This window comes from Lytechinus variegatus, chromosome 6 (genome assembly GCF_018143015.1).
Source record: "Lytechinus variegatus isolate NC3 chromosome 6, Lvar_3.0, whole genome shotgun sequence".
NCBI lineage: Eukaryota > Metazoa > Echinodermata > Echinoidea > Temnopleuroida > Toxopneustidae > Lytechinus > Lytechinus variegatus.
This window is the reverse complement of record NC_054745.1, coordinates 15,139,345-15,157,242: the sequence shown is the minus strand read 5'-3', so window position 1 is coordinate 15,157,242 and position 17,898 is coordinate 15,139,345. Positions and strand designations below refer to the sequence as shown.

Below are 17,898 nucleotides of genomic sequence, written 5' to 3'. Positions count from 1 at the left end.
ATACTGATATTCTACTTTCCATTGAAGAAATCGAAAGGACCTTTCTAATCTAAAAAAAAAAAACATTGCACCATGATGAAGAGTAGGCTTATTGTCCCCTGGTATACCGAAGACAAAGTGATAAAAGTCATCTTGATTTCACTTTTAAGTGTACGCTTTTCGAAATCATTCCAAGAGGCATTGCTAAAATAAATAATTTTGCTTATTTGGTTTCTCGTATATTTGTCTGCTTCTAAAAGAATGCATATTCTGATGAGGTATTGCGTACCTGCAGGCATTATACACACATATGTGTGCATATATATATATATATATATATATATATATATATATGTATATATATATATATATATATTAAACCACAGTTCAGTTAAATAATAATTGAACTGAACAGCATTTGCTAAACAAAAAATACATACATTAGGGTTGGAAATTTCAACTATCTTGAGAATATAACACGTCTTATTCGAAGATTTTTTTGCGAACACTCTTTCATTCTATCGGTATAGCAGATATAGCTGAATAATGATAAGGAAAGCTAGAATGTATATCATTGAATCAGAATATGTGAGAAGTTTTACCAAGAATCAATATTTAATGCAACATTTATTTCCAAATCATTGTTCATATCATGGAAATCATATTGACAACTCTGAAAGCACCGGAGCTACATTAGAGGTAATTGACAAAATACTGAAAGGCTTGAAGGCAGTAACATCCATACAAGGTAAAGAACGTTAGTTACAAATAAAGAAAATGAAATGTAAAAGATATTATGAATCATTGAAATAAAGTCTTTGTTTGCCTGGTCAGACGACTTGTCAAACAACAAAATGTTGAAGGGATTGCTATCCAGTGGAGAGAATGGGGAGAAGCAGAGAATAGAAAGAGAGAGTTAGGGAGAGATAGAGATGGCTAATAGAAGGAATGGAATAGAGAGAGATTGAAGAGAAGGTAAACGGGAGGAGAGAGACAAAGATTAACAGAGAGGAAAGAGCGAAAAGAGTATAATAGGTGATGGAGATAAATGAGAAAATAAGGTAACAAGATAAGGTGAAGAGAAGGAGAGAAAAAAGAAAGAGAGGAGTTTAAATACTACACTAAAAACTGTGGTGTTAAAACCGACACCAGTTGCTGTTAATAGAGGACCACACCCTGAGGTGTTAGAATTATACCCTAGAGATTGAACATAACACCAAAGAGTGTAAATGTAACAACCAAATGTGTTGTAATAACACCTATGGGTGAAAAACTAACACCACCAATTTAACACCGGTGTAAAACAACTGGTGTGGTCCTCTATGTACACCGGTTAACACCATGCACAGTTTTTGCTGTGTAGCAAGAGGGAAATGTGTCGACATGGTTTATCAATGTTACGATACACGTTATTTGAAATCATGGAAAAGAAGACATTTGATTGAAAATGATTTCGTAGAAAATGTTTATAAAATATATTCTCTGCTATTATTAGAATCTAAAATGATAAATACTCAAATAACTGTATATTCTCTCGATCTCTGCCCCCACTCTCTCAATCCGCCGCCCCCATTTGTATCTCTCTTCTCAGTTTTGGAGTAATACTGGCAAGAATTGTCGTTTTGTTCAACTCTTCATTCTCTTTTAGCTTTTTCTGTCAATGAAAGGTAAGCAATTCAGTTCTTGATCCATTCTAAGAGCCACTTTCCAACAAAATCTTTAGTTCTTTCATGCTCTTCAGAAGCAAACAAGTCAAGGGTATATGCTCCAGGACTTGGCAGTTTCACGCGGACGGTAACAGACGATTTCCTACTTTCCGATTTCGTTTCAGAAACCTGACATCCTTTATCAGATACTTTGAAAACAATTCCAAATGGCTTGTCCCGGATCAGTTGTAGTGTACAAGTCCCGTCCGAGTTGGCGCCGAGGGTTGAACATCGGGGTGAATTTGTAGAAAGGCCCATCTGGAAGAACTTGGTGGTAGGCCCCATGGAGCCTCTGACGACTGGAAACATTGCCTGTGTGGTTGCCGTCGGACAGTCAACCAACCAAACTCCTGCAAAGCTGAAGGAATTGTCTTTTTCGTTTTCGGCGAAGATAACAAAGTCATAGACCCCGGGTGTTTTGACCCTAAGTCGCAATCTTGTCGCTGTGATTTCACCCTTATCTGACCACGAGGTTTCGATAAGCATTGTGGCCGAGTCCTGATCTTTTAAACGCTGACCACCTGACGATTCCAGGCCAGCATTGATTCTCCGGTTCGTTCTCGGTTTGTGGGTTAAGAACAGATCACCTTCTCCGTTGACCAGTTCTAGCCTCTTTGACTTCCCGTCGTCAAGGTCCAATCCTGAATCCCAGAACACATGGTTTGGGCCATAGGCCATTTTCCTCCCGGGAAATTTAGGTTTCTTACAAACGATGTCATTCAATACCAGGAATACCCCAACGTAATTAAAATTCCCGCTTCCTTTTGCTTTCGCAAATAATCGGAAAGCAAATATGCCCGTCTGGTACATGCGGATTAAGAAACGTGTTGTGCGGATTGCATTCATAACGTATGTATCTGCGAATATTAGGCCTATACTCTCGGGTTCATCTTCTTCGTCTTTCTTGATTTTGAAGACAAACTCGACATTGGATTTGGCATCACTGAAAACATCAAGATTTCCTTCGCCGTTTTCACACACTATTCTGCTTTGGGTAGTCGTTTGCAAACCTAGGGAATGAAACTCGGCAACGGGTCCGATTTCGGTAACTCCTATTGGAAACTGTTCCGTCTTGATCGGTTTACGACATACCACCAGCCAGTATCCGATATAATCGTGCTTGGGCATTGACTCGGTCTTTGCAAAAAGTGAAAGTTTGAAGAAGCCTTTCTGCTTTAACCTAAGGTTTACGGTAGTAACCTGTTCAGTTTCCCTTTTGTCTGTCTCTACAGTGTAGCTTCCATCTTTCTTTGGTGATTCAGAGACATCCTTCAAGTCAGCAATTACCTTAATCCCTTTCCCTGGATCACTTAGGATATCTAGTTGCCCTTCTCCTTCTGAGGTAACAACTGTTGTTGAGAGCGCTTCTTTGAGACGTAAACCAAGTTCCTCAAATCGACCGTTCGGACCGGAAGGGCCCTTCATATCTGGAAGACGCACGGGGTCGAATTTACCTTCACAGACAACGGTATACATCATTCGACAGGAGTGAACCTCTTTGTCAAATTTAACATACATAATCAGAGAATATCTTCCAGGCGAAGGGCACCTGACGTGGAAAACCACCAAGTCATCGAATTGTTCGCAGTATACAGAAGATGACAGCTTCTTGTTTTGATCTTCAAATTTGTAAAGTTCTATACTGATAGACGAAGGACCTTGATGAAGCTTTTTAAAGACCAGATGAGCATTTCCTGATACAGTATGAAGCGTAGCATCGTTTTTGGAAACTGGGACTAGGCCATAGTCTGGCAAATTCAAAGGTGCACCAAAGAGGTTGAAGTTCTCTTCAGTGGACATGGAGTTCAACTTCTCGCTGCCTGTTGCTTTGATAACATACCTTACTAATGAATTGGTCATCGCATCTGATATATGTTCGGGATATAAGACTTCAGTGTTGTTTTTCTCCTTGCGGCGTGCCGATAAGCTCCCAACTATGACGAAACTGTACCTGCCAGCTTTTGGAAGTCGAATGCTACAGGACAACTCATTCCCATTCCACCATTGTTGCACAGCTCCTTTCAATTTCTTCCCACCTTCGTTCTCAATTATGCAGAAGGTGTTGTAAAGCGCCCTCTTCAGTTTGAACTTAATCAAGCAACTGTTATTAGGTGCATTGATGACACCATCTTTATGGCTCAGGCATTTGAGTGCGCAGAATTGCGCTAAGTGTCCAAACTGAGGAGTGTTGTTCCACTCCTCTAATGACCTGTAGGGGTAATTTTCATGGTTGCTTAAATCTCTGGGGAGATGGGAATTGGCGAAACTTGTAGGATCAGCTAAGAAATCTTCCTCCTTCCAGTGTCTCGTGAAGGCAGTATCTGTATAAAAAAAAGATACATTTATTTGATAAATACCCGAGACAAGATGTGCAGGCCTGCATAGGACTTTCGTGACAACCCCTCCCATTTCCAGTTTTAAGGCAAACTAGAAGACTTGAAGGGTACTGCTTAGAGATTAAACAAAGGAGGATCATAAAAGGTCCTCAGCACTTTCCCCTTCTTCTGACCCTTGGATCAAATGGGTTCTTCTTGATGTTCTTTGACTTTCATTTCGAGAAAAAATGCAGGTAAACTTGCATAAGTCGTGTGTTGTCCTAAGTCAAAGCAATTTTAGAATAGAATATGTAATACCCTTCATACGTCGATAGCTGAGAGCAAGCGCTTCCAGTCCCTTCCAAGATTGTTTGACTGGATTTCTCTCCTTTTAAAGGTCACGTCCACCCCAGGAAAATGCTGACTTGAATAAAGAAAAATTAAACTACACTATAAAAACAAATCAGTCAAAAATTACTAGGTAATAGGGTCAGCTTGGTGCAACTGCTATTCTAGTCATATTTTACTAGAAATGTGAATGTCAGTGATTGCCATATCAGTTGCTCCCAGCTGACTACTGGTCTAGTCAATTTGAATGATTTATTTTAAGAGTGTAGCATAGTGCTGAAAATTTCATCAAAATCGGATGTAAAATAAGAAAGTTATGACATATTAAAGTTTCCCTTAATTTCACAAAACAATTATGCACATCCTGGCTGGTATGCAAATGAGGAGACTATGAAGTCATCCACTCACTATTTCTTTTGTATCTTATTATATGAAATATTCTTATTTTCTCCTCATTGTCAAGTGATACAACGACTAATTCCTCCCTGAAAATGTGGAATAGCATTCTTTAATACTATGTTTCAGTCAAGTTGGTCCTTATTGTCAAATCTATAAAAAATGAAATATTGTATAATTCAAACAATAAACAATAAAAAGCAAAAGAAATAGTGAGTGATGGACATCATCGACTGACTCACCTAGTTGCGCATATCACTGTTTTATGAAAAATAAGCGAAATTTTAAATGTCATAACTTTCTTATTTTACATCCGATTTTGATGAAATTTTCAGTGTTATGCTTGTTGGATTTTTCTTTTTTTATTCAAATCAAATTTTAGTTGGGCTGGACTTGTCCTTTAAATAGTTCTCATCCATGTTCCGTTTGGTCATCCCATCTCTTTGTGATGCACATGTCATTACATGTGTTACACATACATTTTGCAAGTCGATTTTTTCCTTGATCGAATGCGTTTTTGTGATCCTCTTGGCTCCGACTTTATGCTTAACAAAGTTAAGCATAAATTAAATTAAAATAATAATAATAAAATCACTCACCAACGCTACCCGCCGCCCAGGTGCAATCGCAGAGATACGTCTGACCATCTAACGTCACTCTGTTCCAAGAATGGGTTTGCTTTGAAAGATTCTCACTGCCAGGTCGGTAGCCAGCCCCCTTCGCATACCCACTGATCTTTTCGCATTGGACACCAGCTTTCCTGGATGGGGGTGGGATGCCGTTCGTTTTAATGACATAATTAGGAAAACTATGCAACTACCACAAGTAAAGATCTCTTTAAATCAAAATTATAATGGCCCAAAGCAGACGGTTCCAAGATTTTGAAATCTTAGGCAACTATAATGTACGAGGTATAGAATGATGAAAAAAATGAAAATGAAAATCCATATTTTATTGTTCGAAATAGACATGAAATGAAATGTTCCGTAAAATTGCTTTGCCCAATTGATCGTGGGCCCGGCAGCCACTGTGCAGCGCCAGATCGACGAGGCTCTATCCCTTTAATCTACAATAATATGTAAATTATATTCATATAATAAAAATGCGTGCCCCCCCCCTCCCTCTTTCCCGTGGAAGAATGGCAGTTAGGGGCTAATGGTCAAAGATAATTACAATCGTACAAAGTACACTCTTAAACAGATCAGTCAAATTGACTAGACCAGTAGTCAGCTGGGAGCAACTGATATGGCTACCAATCACTGCTAGTCACATTTCTGACATAATTATATTCTAGTCAGAAATAACTCTGTTCTAGTAAAATATGACTAGAAAATAGTCAAATATGACCTAACAGTTGCACCCAGCTGACCCTATTAACTAGTCACTTTTGACTGATTTGTTTTTAGAATGTAGCTCGGGTCAGTCACGTTAGTTGTAAACCATGCATAACCGGATAGTTCCTGAAATGTGATTGTCTGGGTTTTGAACAAATTAGAAGTGTATGAATTTGAATTCACGATATCATTATGATGATCACTGGGGTCCATGAAATTTGCACCGGCGGCAATATTGATCCAATGGAAAAATCTGCATGTTAAGCGGCTTAACATGCAGATTTTTGTATTGGATCAAACTAACTCATACCAAAGTACCTTGACAGGGGCCGCGGAACGGTTTTCAAAGTGGGGGTGGCTGGCCATGCACCCCCGCTTCCGCGACCCCTGCTTGACCAGTGAACATTTGCACCAGTGCCTTCGTCTGGCAATTGCACCTTTTTTGCCAAGATTCAAGCAACATGTTGCTGACAGACAGTGTCACTTTTCCCATATTGAAAGTGACTAGGAGACTGACATCCTTGTTGGAGTCTACAACAGACATGCTCTATTATTCATTATACTTTGACTACAAAAATATATTAATACTAAGACATTATCTGTCTCCCCAATACCAGGTATGTATAGGTGCAATCTAGATTCCTTTTAACAAAGTACTACAAATTTGTTATCATTAATATTGACTCTCGCTGTATTTTGAAATCATTTCTAATTTTGCCTGCGTTACACATAAAACTTTTATAAATTAAATGCTCCCAGAATAAGGGCCAGATTGCACAAGAGAGCATCTTGGACCCCGACCGCAAGGGTCTTTGCACATCGCGCACATTTTTTTCTAAACTGTATCCACTTAATTGACCCTGGCCCTTTCAGGCTTACTTGGAGTCTCATCTGGTCCTTCAAATGAAAAGTTTGAGAACCCCTGCACTAGAGTGAGAAAAGAAGGCACTACTTACTCGCACATTGCCCGGAGCAGGTTGCTATAACCCTCACAAACCGCTAGTCCGGTCCGAAGGACAGTTTCTGCTGAGTTGTCTCCGAGCTTGCCACTCTTGTATCCGGGGACGTTGTATTCGGTGTTATGAGCCACCCATCGAAATAACGCCCTGAGTTTCTCTAGGTGTGTGTTGGTGCCTTTGGTCAGATGTGCAACAAGCTGGTCCATGTCTTTCCGAAGTCGCGGTGGGGTCTGATAATGGAAAGAAAAAAGTTGTAAACTTCTCCGAATCTGAACATGTTGCTTCCGAGGAAAACTAAATCAAATTTTAACAAAATTGACTTTTGTCTAAAAATCAGCTTTGAAATATACTAAAAACACAAATGGTACGTTTGGTATTGTGTTTTTCATCTAGAACTGGGTAGTTACGTGTAGCCGAGTAGTTAAAGACGGTTACAAGAAATATACATATTTCCAATAGATTGGAAGTAGCGATTACAAATAGATCAATAATCTGGCGTCTTTAGACTTATCTGATGAACTTTTCCCCAGCACATTTTATTCATACGAAACATTGAAATAGAATTGATTTGCATAAGCCGAGGAACGATTCCAATATTGGAATAAGAAAATCAAAACAAATTACATTATTCGGTATACGTCTTCATTCGAATCATTTTAGTACGGAGGATAGTGTAAGATCCCACCAAATGACGAGATGAGAAAACAAGAAGACGGACTAGATGACGAAAATACAAGTTGTTGGAACTTGGCAACTCGACTTATTTGTTAAGGACAAGAAGACAAGAGAACGAGTTGATGAAATTTGGCAAGCCGACATGAGTTTTTGAAATTTTGGCAAGTCTACTTGTTTAGGACTAGAGGACAAGATGACAAGTTGGTAAAACTCGTCAAATCCATTACTTTGGAACGAAAAAAATCTAGACAAACAAATTGTTGGCACTTGGCAAGTCGACTTAATTAGGACAAGATGACATAGTGACGAATTTTTGGAAGTCAGCGAATCGACTCGTTTAAATCAAGAAGACAAGATGACGATCGCAAGTCGACTTCTTTGGATTATTAGGATAGGATGACGAGTATGAAAATCCAACTCGTCAGATATTCTTTATTTCCCCCGACAAGTCAAATTGAAGAGATTAAACAACTTGTCATCTTTTATTTTTCCCGAACAAGAGTTCCTACAACTCTTCATTTTTGTCTCCTTCCAAGTCAAGTTGACCTGCCGAGTTCCAGCAACTCGTTTTCTCGTCATTTTATCACGTCTTCTTAACTTGTCATAATTATGGTTGGCACTTAAAAGCTCAGACCTCTCACATCACACTCACCTCTATTGCGTGTTTATCCAGTTCCTTCATTTTGTTGTAATCAGGAATCAGGGCACGTTTGCCAGGCCAGAAAGTATCCTCAACCTTCAAATCAGGGTTGTCTTTACTCAATGGAAACGCACTCCTCCCAAAGACGGGTATCGGTTCTTTTCGGTATTTTTCGACTTTTACCGAAGGATCGAAAGGCGACTCGGTTTTTAACCTACTTGGGATATTCTCAGGAGCGCTCTGTAAGGGAGTTTGATTACTCTTTGTAACGATTGTATTAACTTTCTTAGAATCATTCTCTTTCGCTAAATGGCCGTTTTGTCGGTCTTGGGGTTTAGTTTTGACACTCGTATTGTTATCATTTTCACTTTCTCTAGTCTGACTACCACCTTCTTTGGCTTGAGATGTTTGCCCTTTTGGAAGAGGAACTGAATTCTTCTTCTGGGTCTCTCGACCCTTCTGGGACTCAGAACTTTTATTAGTCGCCCTCTTCTTCTCTTGAACACCCTCATTGCTCTTAAGAGGCGCTTTCCCTTTCTGATTCTGCCCCATTGTTGAAGAATGGATATTACGCCCATGTTCCACGTCCTTCTGATCATCAGAAACGATGCGATCCCTAATACCGGTTGTATCTCCATTTCTTTCCTTTCGAGAATTAATTACAGTAGCTAACTTCTCGTTTGTGGCGACAGTATGAACCTCAGTACTGCTTTCTTTATTGGATACAACGTCGTCTACTCTTTCGCCAACTGTTGCTGTATCAATTACGACGTCATTGTTTCGTTTGGCGCTACTGTGACGTTGAACGTCGACGTTGCTTTCGACAACAGCGGTGCTTTTTGATCCTCCACAGCCCATGGTGAGACTGGAAGTAGCTTTTCAGCCGTGTCCAAATATCTTCGCGTTGTTTACTTCCAGTGCATAGTTGTGAATTTAAGACAGGCACTCTGTATCGTATATGAATAAAAATAATAGAATTCAACTAAATATAAATACATAAGGATGTAAGACGTAGCTGGTAGAGGTTTACTTTTTAGCATCAATCGGGCCCCTGAAAAGCTTGTTGTAGGACTACCAATCATAACACCCCATCTCACTTAAAACAAGAAGAGTAAATAATCAGTCATCAAAATTTAAAACAAATGAAAATACGAAGAATGGGTCGAGTATTCTTTAATAACCAATAGAGCCGTCTTACCATTTGTTGTAAAATCACAAAAACACTTTCATCAAGGCATAATGGATTTTTTTTTTGGGGGGGGCTATCTATTTCATATTTCCTGAAAAGTGACGACCGAACAATCGATTGTTAACATACATGATATTCTCGAAGAGGATACAAAGCCTATAATAAATCCGAACTTGTGTACGAAGGATATATGCCTTGCCTGAATCACTTATATCTGCACGTAATATTGTCGCTTTCAAAAATGGCTTGGATAAACTCTGGCAAAGCAAACAGTTCTATGTACCATGACGACATCCACGCACACACGCATCATGTATCAGTTTTGCAATTTGTTATCCATTATGACTTCGTTGACGACCGGGACTCAGAGATCTACAGGTTTAAATCACTCCCGTATACCAGATGATGATGATGATGATACAAGAATAAGTTAGTTAAATATTGACTGTATGTTGCCCACTAACCAAAGCAATTGTGGTAGCGTAGCATATTCAAGCGTAACATTGTTACGTCACAATCGTGATGGGAAGGATTCATGAGGCATGATCAAATACTTGACACAAATCTTCGTAATTACTCGACATCCTTCGTTATTTACGGTTTGTTAATGATTAATTTCGCTAAATCAGTGGTCACAGTATTGTTCCGGGTTTATTATCATTCGAAGCTAACTCCTGTGAAATGAATGACAAGCGGCCATAATGATCACTGGCAGACAAGCTAGGGCACTCCTTCCACCCCCCCCCCCCCCCTAGAAAGGGAAGGGTAAAATAGATTTGAGAATAATTGCAATATCTTGTCTTGTCTTGTCTTGGGTTAAGTCTGCATATGCAGACTTGCTGTACTCCGCCAACTTTATTGATGTGTGTGAGATCACCAAGTAAGGGGGTCACTTGCTAGGTGAATGAGTGAGTTTGGATTTGAAAGAGTCCAATGAGTTTATCAGTGTTGTGTCCATGTTTAACTCATTTCAATCTTTGGCAGTTCGAGGGAAGAAACTGTATTAATGAGCATCCCTGTTGACTATCACCCCGGTTATAGTCGTGCTGACTACAGGCCGGTGCTCCGGCGAATTTCTTCCTATACCAGGATTCACCTCTCTTGGGTTGAGCGCAACACAATGTGGATAAATTCCTTACACGCACCATGGCTGGGAATCGATCCCATATCCCTCAGATTAAAAGACGAGAGTCATAACTACTACGCGCCCGCAATGTTTATGATAGAATTTAATTGTCCAAATTAAACTTCCATTTTTTAGCTTGTTTGCTTTGCTCTCTCTGGCTAAGAACTTTGTTTAGAATTAGGCCACTACTGCTCGCAATCATCATGCACCTAGTTTAAACAAGGTCGTTTTCCTAATTTGTCCTGGTAATATCCCCGATATGCTGTGAAATTCTTTGTGTGGATTGTTCTGTTATTTATATAGGCCCATGGGGGAGTCCGTAATCGTGTCATCAAATTCATGATTATTGAATCTATACAGGCATATCTTATCTCAGATCTCACGATTAGTATAAAGTCCCCTATACCGTGAATCAATGCATGCATGGGTAAAACAATTTTATGAATATTTATCTTTATGGAATTAGGTGTTTGTATAAACCGTCTTTAAATATTTCATGTTCTATTCATCTGAGATTCATTTAAACCAAATTGCAGGGGACATTGTAAAAACGAATTCCTTTACAAAAATAAAACTATGTTTGTACAGTATGACATTCTAGAATGTGATATTTGATCTAAACATCCCGTATAATACATTCAGTTAGATAACATTTTTACTGGCCTTGCGGGCAACATCAAACATAATGCTCGTAACAGAACAATATAAATTTGTCCAGAGCCTTATGGTGATCATGGTTTCTTTCGACAAATAATCATGCTTGAATAATACATATGTCATCAGCATAATTATGCTCAAATAATGGTTAAGATTGTTATAGGCCTACTACGCATTATATCTCACACATGAATATAGTTATAAATATATCTCACCAAATAATGTACGATGTACTATTCCCGTCTTCCTCTCATTGTTGATTGTTGATGTTGACGCCGGCACCCTCCGGGGGCAGTTAGCTACCAAGTCGTTGATCATAACTGAAGACACGAGTAAATCAATAATATTTTCAGATTTTTTTTACTGATTACAACATCAGTATAGAGAGGCATTTGCAGCACTGAAATAATTCACTGTGTGTATATTACGCTATATTATATACAGACCGGTGGGACTCTGGACAGATTCATATAGTCTCCATTCACACTTTACCTGTATACTTTTACCTTAAGCGGATAATTCAATATCTAATAGAATGAAATTAACTAATAGGCCTATGTACCTATATATATCTACCAAATTAATATTCATTTTGCCTATTTGAATATTGCTATCTGGTGTGAAAACATCAAGAAAAAGTGGAATTTAACTACAAAATTGTCAAATTAAAAGTCTGAAAGTAGAATATCGTTTATATTGAATGGGACCCTGCAATTAACGCCTGCTTGCACATTTTCAATGGGATCGAATAGACAGAGATAATCTGCCTGGGCAAATAGTACGGTCGCTTGGTGACAATGCTAACATTTTAAGTTGAACTAATTACTGGCGAGTGAGGGCGCTTTCTCTCTAATTCGGAGAATGGAACTGAGAAAGGAAATTCAGTCCATTTGTTAGTAAAGACAGATGTATTTAACAGGAAAAAATAAAGAAATAATAATCAAGTAATAAAGTCATATCGTTTCTGACAAAACTGTTCCTGTATCTAAATTATTATTGTTATTTATTTATTAATTATTATTGTTATTTTTTCTCTTTTTTTTTTTGGGGGGGGGGATACAGAGCTATCGTAAATTTAAAACTAAATCCTCTTCCTTACCGTATTCAGCTGGATAAAAGAATTTGATTTGTCTATTAGAGATACTAGACATCATTTTTTCCCCTCGCAAATATATTTGGCTATTGTAAGCTGATGGGATTCCAATAAAAAAATATTTGGGATTCTTAATATTGATAATAATAATGATGATAATAAAAATGATAATAATAACGATGATGATGATGAGGATGACAATAATAATGATAATGATAATAATGACATTAATAACAATAATAATAATGATAACAATAATATTAATTTGATAATAATAATAATGATAATAATGATAATGATGATGATGATGATGATGATGACGGTGGTGGTGGTGGGTGGGTGGTGGGGGTAATGATGATGATGATGATAATAATAATAATGATAATGATAATGATAATAATAATGATAATAATAACAATAATAATGATAATAATAATGATAATGATAATAAAAACAATGATAATAATGATGCATGATGATGTGATGTTAATATATTGATAATAACAACGTTAATGTATTATTCATTATGTATCAGGATTTCATTGCGTCCTCATACAAAACGAAGTAGAAACGTATTGTCATTCATCATTTTAGTGCTACAGTTCATTCCGCTATGGAAGATATGAAAAACGGTGATATACTTCACCGGCATCGAAAGGTAGAAGGAGTGAAAGAAATATTGAAAGGTTTTCCATCCAGGGCCCCCTCTTACAAAGAGTTACAATTGATCCAATCAATCGTAACTCTATGGAATTCTACATTGTAAAGACTGTGGTGTTTAAACTGACACCAATTGGTGTTAATAGAGGACCACACCCCGAGGTGTTAAAATAACACCCTAGAGATTAAACATAACACCAAAGAGTGTAAATGTAACAACCATATGTGTAGTAATAACACCTATAGGTGAAAACTATATAACACCACCAATTTAACACCCATGTTAAACGGTGTACCTAGAGAACCACACCAGGTGTGGTTCTCTAGGTACACCGTTTAACACCACAGTTTTTGCTGTGTATCAGTGTCACGTATTTTTTCTACAGGAAATTTGCTGAATGTCCTTTACAAACACAGAAGATCACACCAAATTTTCAAGAAATCAATGAACTTCTGGAAGAACATATAGATTTTTCAAAAATAAACATGCCTTTTTTATCTGTTGACTTTGCTGGCTCGCCATGTAGTTGCCACATAAAAGAATGTACCTCTGTCTAAACTTTCAAAAATCTTCTAAAAACTTTGCTATTTAACTCTTAGCTCTTTATGCGCCTTGAGCACTCTACAGAGTGGATTTGGCGCTTTTAGTCTCATTATTATTATTATTAAAAGGGAGACATTATTCACATGTGTATGAAATAATGAAACAATATGATTTCATGTAATAAAATAAGAAAAAGGAAAGTGGGAATGTGACATCATTAGCCCACTAACGAATATACATGACGATGTGCAAATAACAGTCACAAAATATTGTTTAACTTGGAAATTTTATAACATTTTTTAAATCCGATTTTGATGAAATGCTCGGAATTTTTTGTGTGAATTTTACACTTTTTCTTCAGATATAAATATTTTCAGCCTGGAGCATCCCATAAGGGGAAGTTCGCCCTGAAGAAAAAAATGTAAAAATAGCAGTAAAGTAATCAAAATTATTTATTTGGAGGTTTCAGGGAAATCCATTAATGATTAAGAAAGCCTTTAGAATTCTAAATTTTGGATGTGTAACGTCATAAACGAGCGCGGCAGCTCCCCAATATGTTAAATAATATAAGATGCTTAAATTTCAAATTGGTTTATGGTTCGTGATGACTTTTTTGGGTTTTCTTTATGGACGGGTATACAATGATTTGTTAATTGATACAATAATAACCCTTTTCAATTTTCTGAAAATATGACATTTCGTAGATAGTTTTACCACCATATGGAGGAAAATTGCTCGCAATATGACGTCACAAATCAAAATAATGAAGCATTATGAAAAATACGAGACATTTGGCTTCCTCCTGCTCGTACGCACGGGCGTCCGTCGATATAACACATGATATTTTTATGAAAATATGCACCCTTTTTCTTAAAAGTTGATGGAGAGGGGGAAAAATTAATCGTATCAAGTCGGGGTATTCAGTAATGAGTACAGGAGAAACTATATTTCACTGATTTTCATGATTCATTCCATTTGATTAACTCATCTATTCGTGTTTTGGGGCTAATCTTTCCCTTACGCATTGCTTTTTGGCAGAAGTTCTATGGAAAATGCATCTTTTTTCACACAAACTTTGAGACACTCTGTATTCATTCCCCCATTGCTCGAGAATGAATGGGCAGTTAACGACGGGGTTAAAGATTTATTGAGGAATGGAATGTATATTTCATGAAAATGAAAGCCATTTCCCCATTGGATGTTATCTTCAATACGTGTTTTTAGATGAAGTTAGTTGTCGAATAGGCTCTCCTGGCATTAGTTTGAGGTCTCTATCGGTGACGTCACTCAGGATCGTCATGCCTGAACCATCGGTCGGGCAGGGGTCGCAATGGTAGTATGATTTATGCATAATGCACTCGATATATACAATAATCTTGTCCTCCCGTTCAAATGAATGTGAAACTCATATAATTTTCATCAGAGCATTCAACAGGAGTACTGTAGTACACATTTCTTTGTTATAAGTGAATTAAAGTCCCTCCAGTGAGTTTGATCACCCCTATTGTGAAAATGTATCACCCCTACGTTGTAACACAGTCAGCTGTTTGCACTCAGGGTCACTCCGTGACCTGTGTGTGCGTTCAAGAGTTGTACACGATTTTCTGTCTCATTTAGGCAGAAATCTTTCATAATGTTTTAACACTTTTTTTAAATATATAATATCATGGATTTTTTAATCAAAACTTCGACTATTCTGTATTATTATTTTTTTGCCCCTTTTTAGTATCAACTTTTTGTCAGGATGAACTACACCTTTAAAATCAAAGTTGAGGGGAAATTAATATTGTAACACGCTCTCATTAGAACCTGCATCGAAATATGGAAGGTTTGATTATTTCACCTTCCCCCGCCCCCCCCCCCTCCCTGTGGAGAAATAGAGGAAAGGAGTGTTCTTATCCTCACGTTTTTATCAGACAAGGGAGGGGTGCATGATTGGGTACTGAAGACAGGGGGGGGGGCTGTCAATAAACATGAGCGTGGGTGCATCCGGGTTTTTTCATCCTTTCTTTTATTGATTCTTATTGAACTACTTTTCAGTTAACATGGTTAAAAAAAGGAAACTACCACAGTGCGTATATATATATAAAAAAAAACGGGACAGAGTCTGTAAAATTTTTGTTTCCAATTATGATCTCAATATTTTGGTGTCAACAGGTGCTCTAAAGTCATATCCTTTAAACGCCATTAAAATAGTTTAGTTTCGTTCATGCTTGAGCGAACGCGGAATGTTTTTGTCTATATATAGATATAATGATTCGAAAAATTATGTTCATAGGGTTTTCAAACCTGTCCCGTTTTTTTTTTGGGGGGGATACGCACTGAATATTAATAGCTATAATATTTTTTGTGTAATTGCATCAAGCGCCATTTGATCCTCGTGTCAACAAAATATTATCTAATTAAACAGGCGATGTGAGCGCTAAGCGCGAACCAAAACTATTTTATAGCCCCCCCCCCCCCACACCTCTCAGTGTTGCAACGTCACTCAGTCGTGTACTTTAAAAAAAGAAAACTTTAAAATGCCATAAGACCTTTCTATACTGTAACACAAGGTGGCGCACTTCTTAAATGTCAATGATATTGTTATTGTTCATTTTTATTCGGGAAACTGGCAGAACTGATGGTCCTTGTTCGATGATTTCTCCACTTCTTCTGGAAGGATTTGCGGTAAGTTACAGTTTCCTTGACCTTGTACATTTTTAAGCAATCATTAAAATGTTATTTTTGTTGGAAATGCGACATTTCAATATTGAATGTAATGTATTCTGGCCTTTTCTGGGTAATCTGGGCAATTGAGTTTAGCTGGGACGCAATCGTGATTGAGCTGAGTGACGTTAGCTGCACTGCCTGCAGCCCTGTCGTCTCGCCTGCCAGGCGGCGCGGCGGCGACGGGGGGGGGGGCACTCTACCGAAAAAGTGATAGGCCTAGGGGTATGCCGCAGGCGAGACAAAAAAGAGAGCGGGCTTATTGTAAAAAGGAGGGTCCTCGGAATGGGCTTCAAAACTAAATGTTAATGAAAATGGGGGTCCTTGGAACGGATCGCCAGCGTCTGAGTACGTGCGTATGCATCCCTAAAAAAAGAATGGCATGCATGCGTGCATGATGCAGCTAGTGGCTATAGCGCGGCCCTCCGCCGGGTGCGCTCGCGCAGAGACGATGGTCGGACAGCCCCCTGCGGCCGCTCATTGTAGCAGATCAATACGACCGGAACGAAAAAATGCTTTGGAGCGTATTTCTTTCTTCTTTTTTCTCAATAAGAAGAAAAATGCTATGCCTTGGAGCGGCTTTCTGTGTTCTTTTTCTCAATAAGATAAAAATGCTATGCCTTGGAACGGAAATAAAAAAATAATGGGGGTCCCCTCCGCAGCACATGTATACCCACTATGCAATATATACTGAGTGCCCGCCCCCCCCCCCCCCCCGGGCGGCGGCTGCGCTCCTTGCATTTTGCACTGGATTCATCGCGCATTGGACCGGTGAACACCAGCCAGGTCCAGTAAACATTGTGAAGACTTGACCCCAGTCCAAACTTTCTCTTTCATTATTATATGAAACAAAATGAAGTGTGCATCACATTGGTTCTTTTACTACAAACCGTGACCCATCAGTAGACAGCTGGCAGCCTTCTGTTTCGAGGAATTAAAAAAAAAACAATTATTTTTCCTCGTACACAGACGGCTCACTATCGTGCAGCCACCATTAGGGGACTTGCAATGCGAAATCCCCCAGTCGGGGCTCTTCAATTTTTGTCTTTAATAAAAAATTTGAAATTAACGCGACCGAAATGCAAATTAATGTTACCTCTTGGCAAAAAATTGCCAATAAACGGGGAAAAATCAAGTTAAAAGGAACAAAAACAGTGACTTACCTCAGCTGTCCCGCAAATTCACTTTTCCGTTTTATCCAATCGTAATACATAATAAACATTTATATGGCCATTGAGTCCCCTGTACAGACCGCGCTAGAACTTCGGTCTCTGTATTTGGTGAGTGAAGCCAACGGAGTTCAGCCGAACAAACATTGACCAACATACATGTAACAGAGACCGAAGCTTTTGGTCTAACCCATCAGAGCTCTGCTCTTGATCTCATATAAGTCAAATTTCAAAAGTCTCAGGTTATTTTCTTGTTACCTTTGGAAAAAAGAGAAAGAGAAAAATTTGTGTCATCAGTGGCTCAGGCTCAGCATGCGGTTCCAGTCATCTGCCAGTTGTAGTGCGCACATTTGATTTTCATTCTGACTGGAGTCAGAAGACTCAAGTTTTGACCTTTGC

General features: G+C 38.4%; 1 protein-coding gene across 1 annotated transcript; it reads right to left on the bottom strand.

Annotated features, from left to right (window-relative positions):
* Positions 1–1,267: 1,267 nt before the first annotated feature.
* Positions 1,268–9,328, bottom strand: LOC121417075. Its single transcript, XM_041610642.1, has 4 exons — positions 8,365–9,328; positions 7,035–7,267; positions 5,344–5,504; positions 1,268–4,006 (listed from the first exon to the last, which is right to left on the bottom strand). The coding sequence occupies exons 1-4, from the start codon at positions 9,208–9,210 to the stop codon at positions 1,656–1,658; spliced, it is 3,591 nt and encodes a 1,196-aa protein (XP_041466576.1). The 5' UTR covers positions 9,211–9,328; the 3' UTR covers positions 1,268–1,655.
* Between the last annotated feature and the right edge of the window lie 8,570 nt (positions 9,329–17,898).

Excerpts from the sequence above, each read along its gene's own strand:
- LOC121417075 (XM_041610642.1), bottom strand. The coding sequence starts at position 9,210 with ATGGGCTGTGGAGGATCAAAAAGCACCGCTGTTGTCGAAAGCAACGTC. Across the intron at positions 7,268-8,364 it reads TGGATAAACACGCAATAGAG|ACCCCACCGCGACTTCGGAA; the intron begins GTGAGTGTGATG and ends TTCCATTATCAG. Across the intron at positions 5,505-7,034 it reads CTGCTCCGGGCAATGTGCGA|GAAAGCTGGTGTCCAATGCG; the intron begins GTAAGTAGTGCC and ends ACCCCCATCCAG.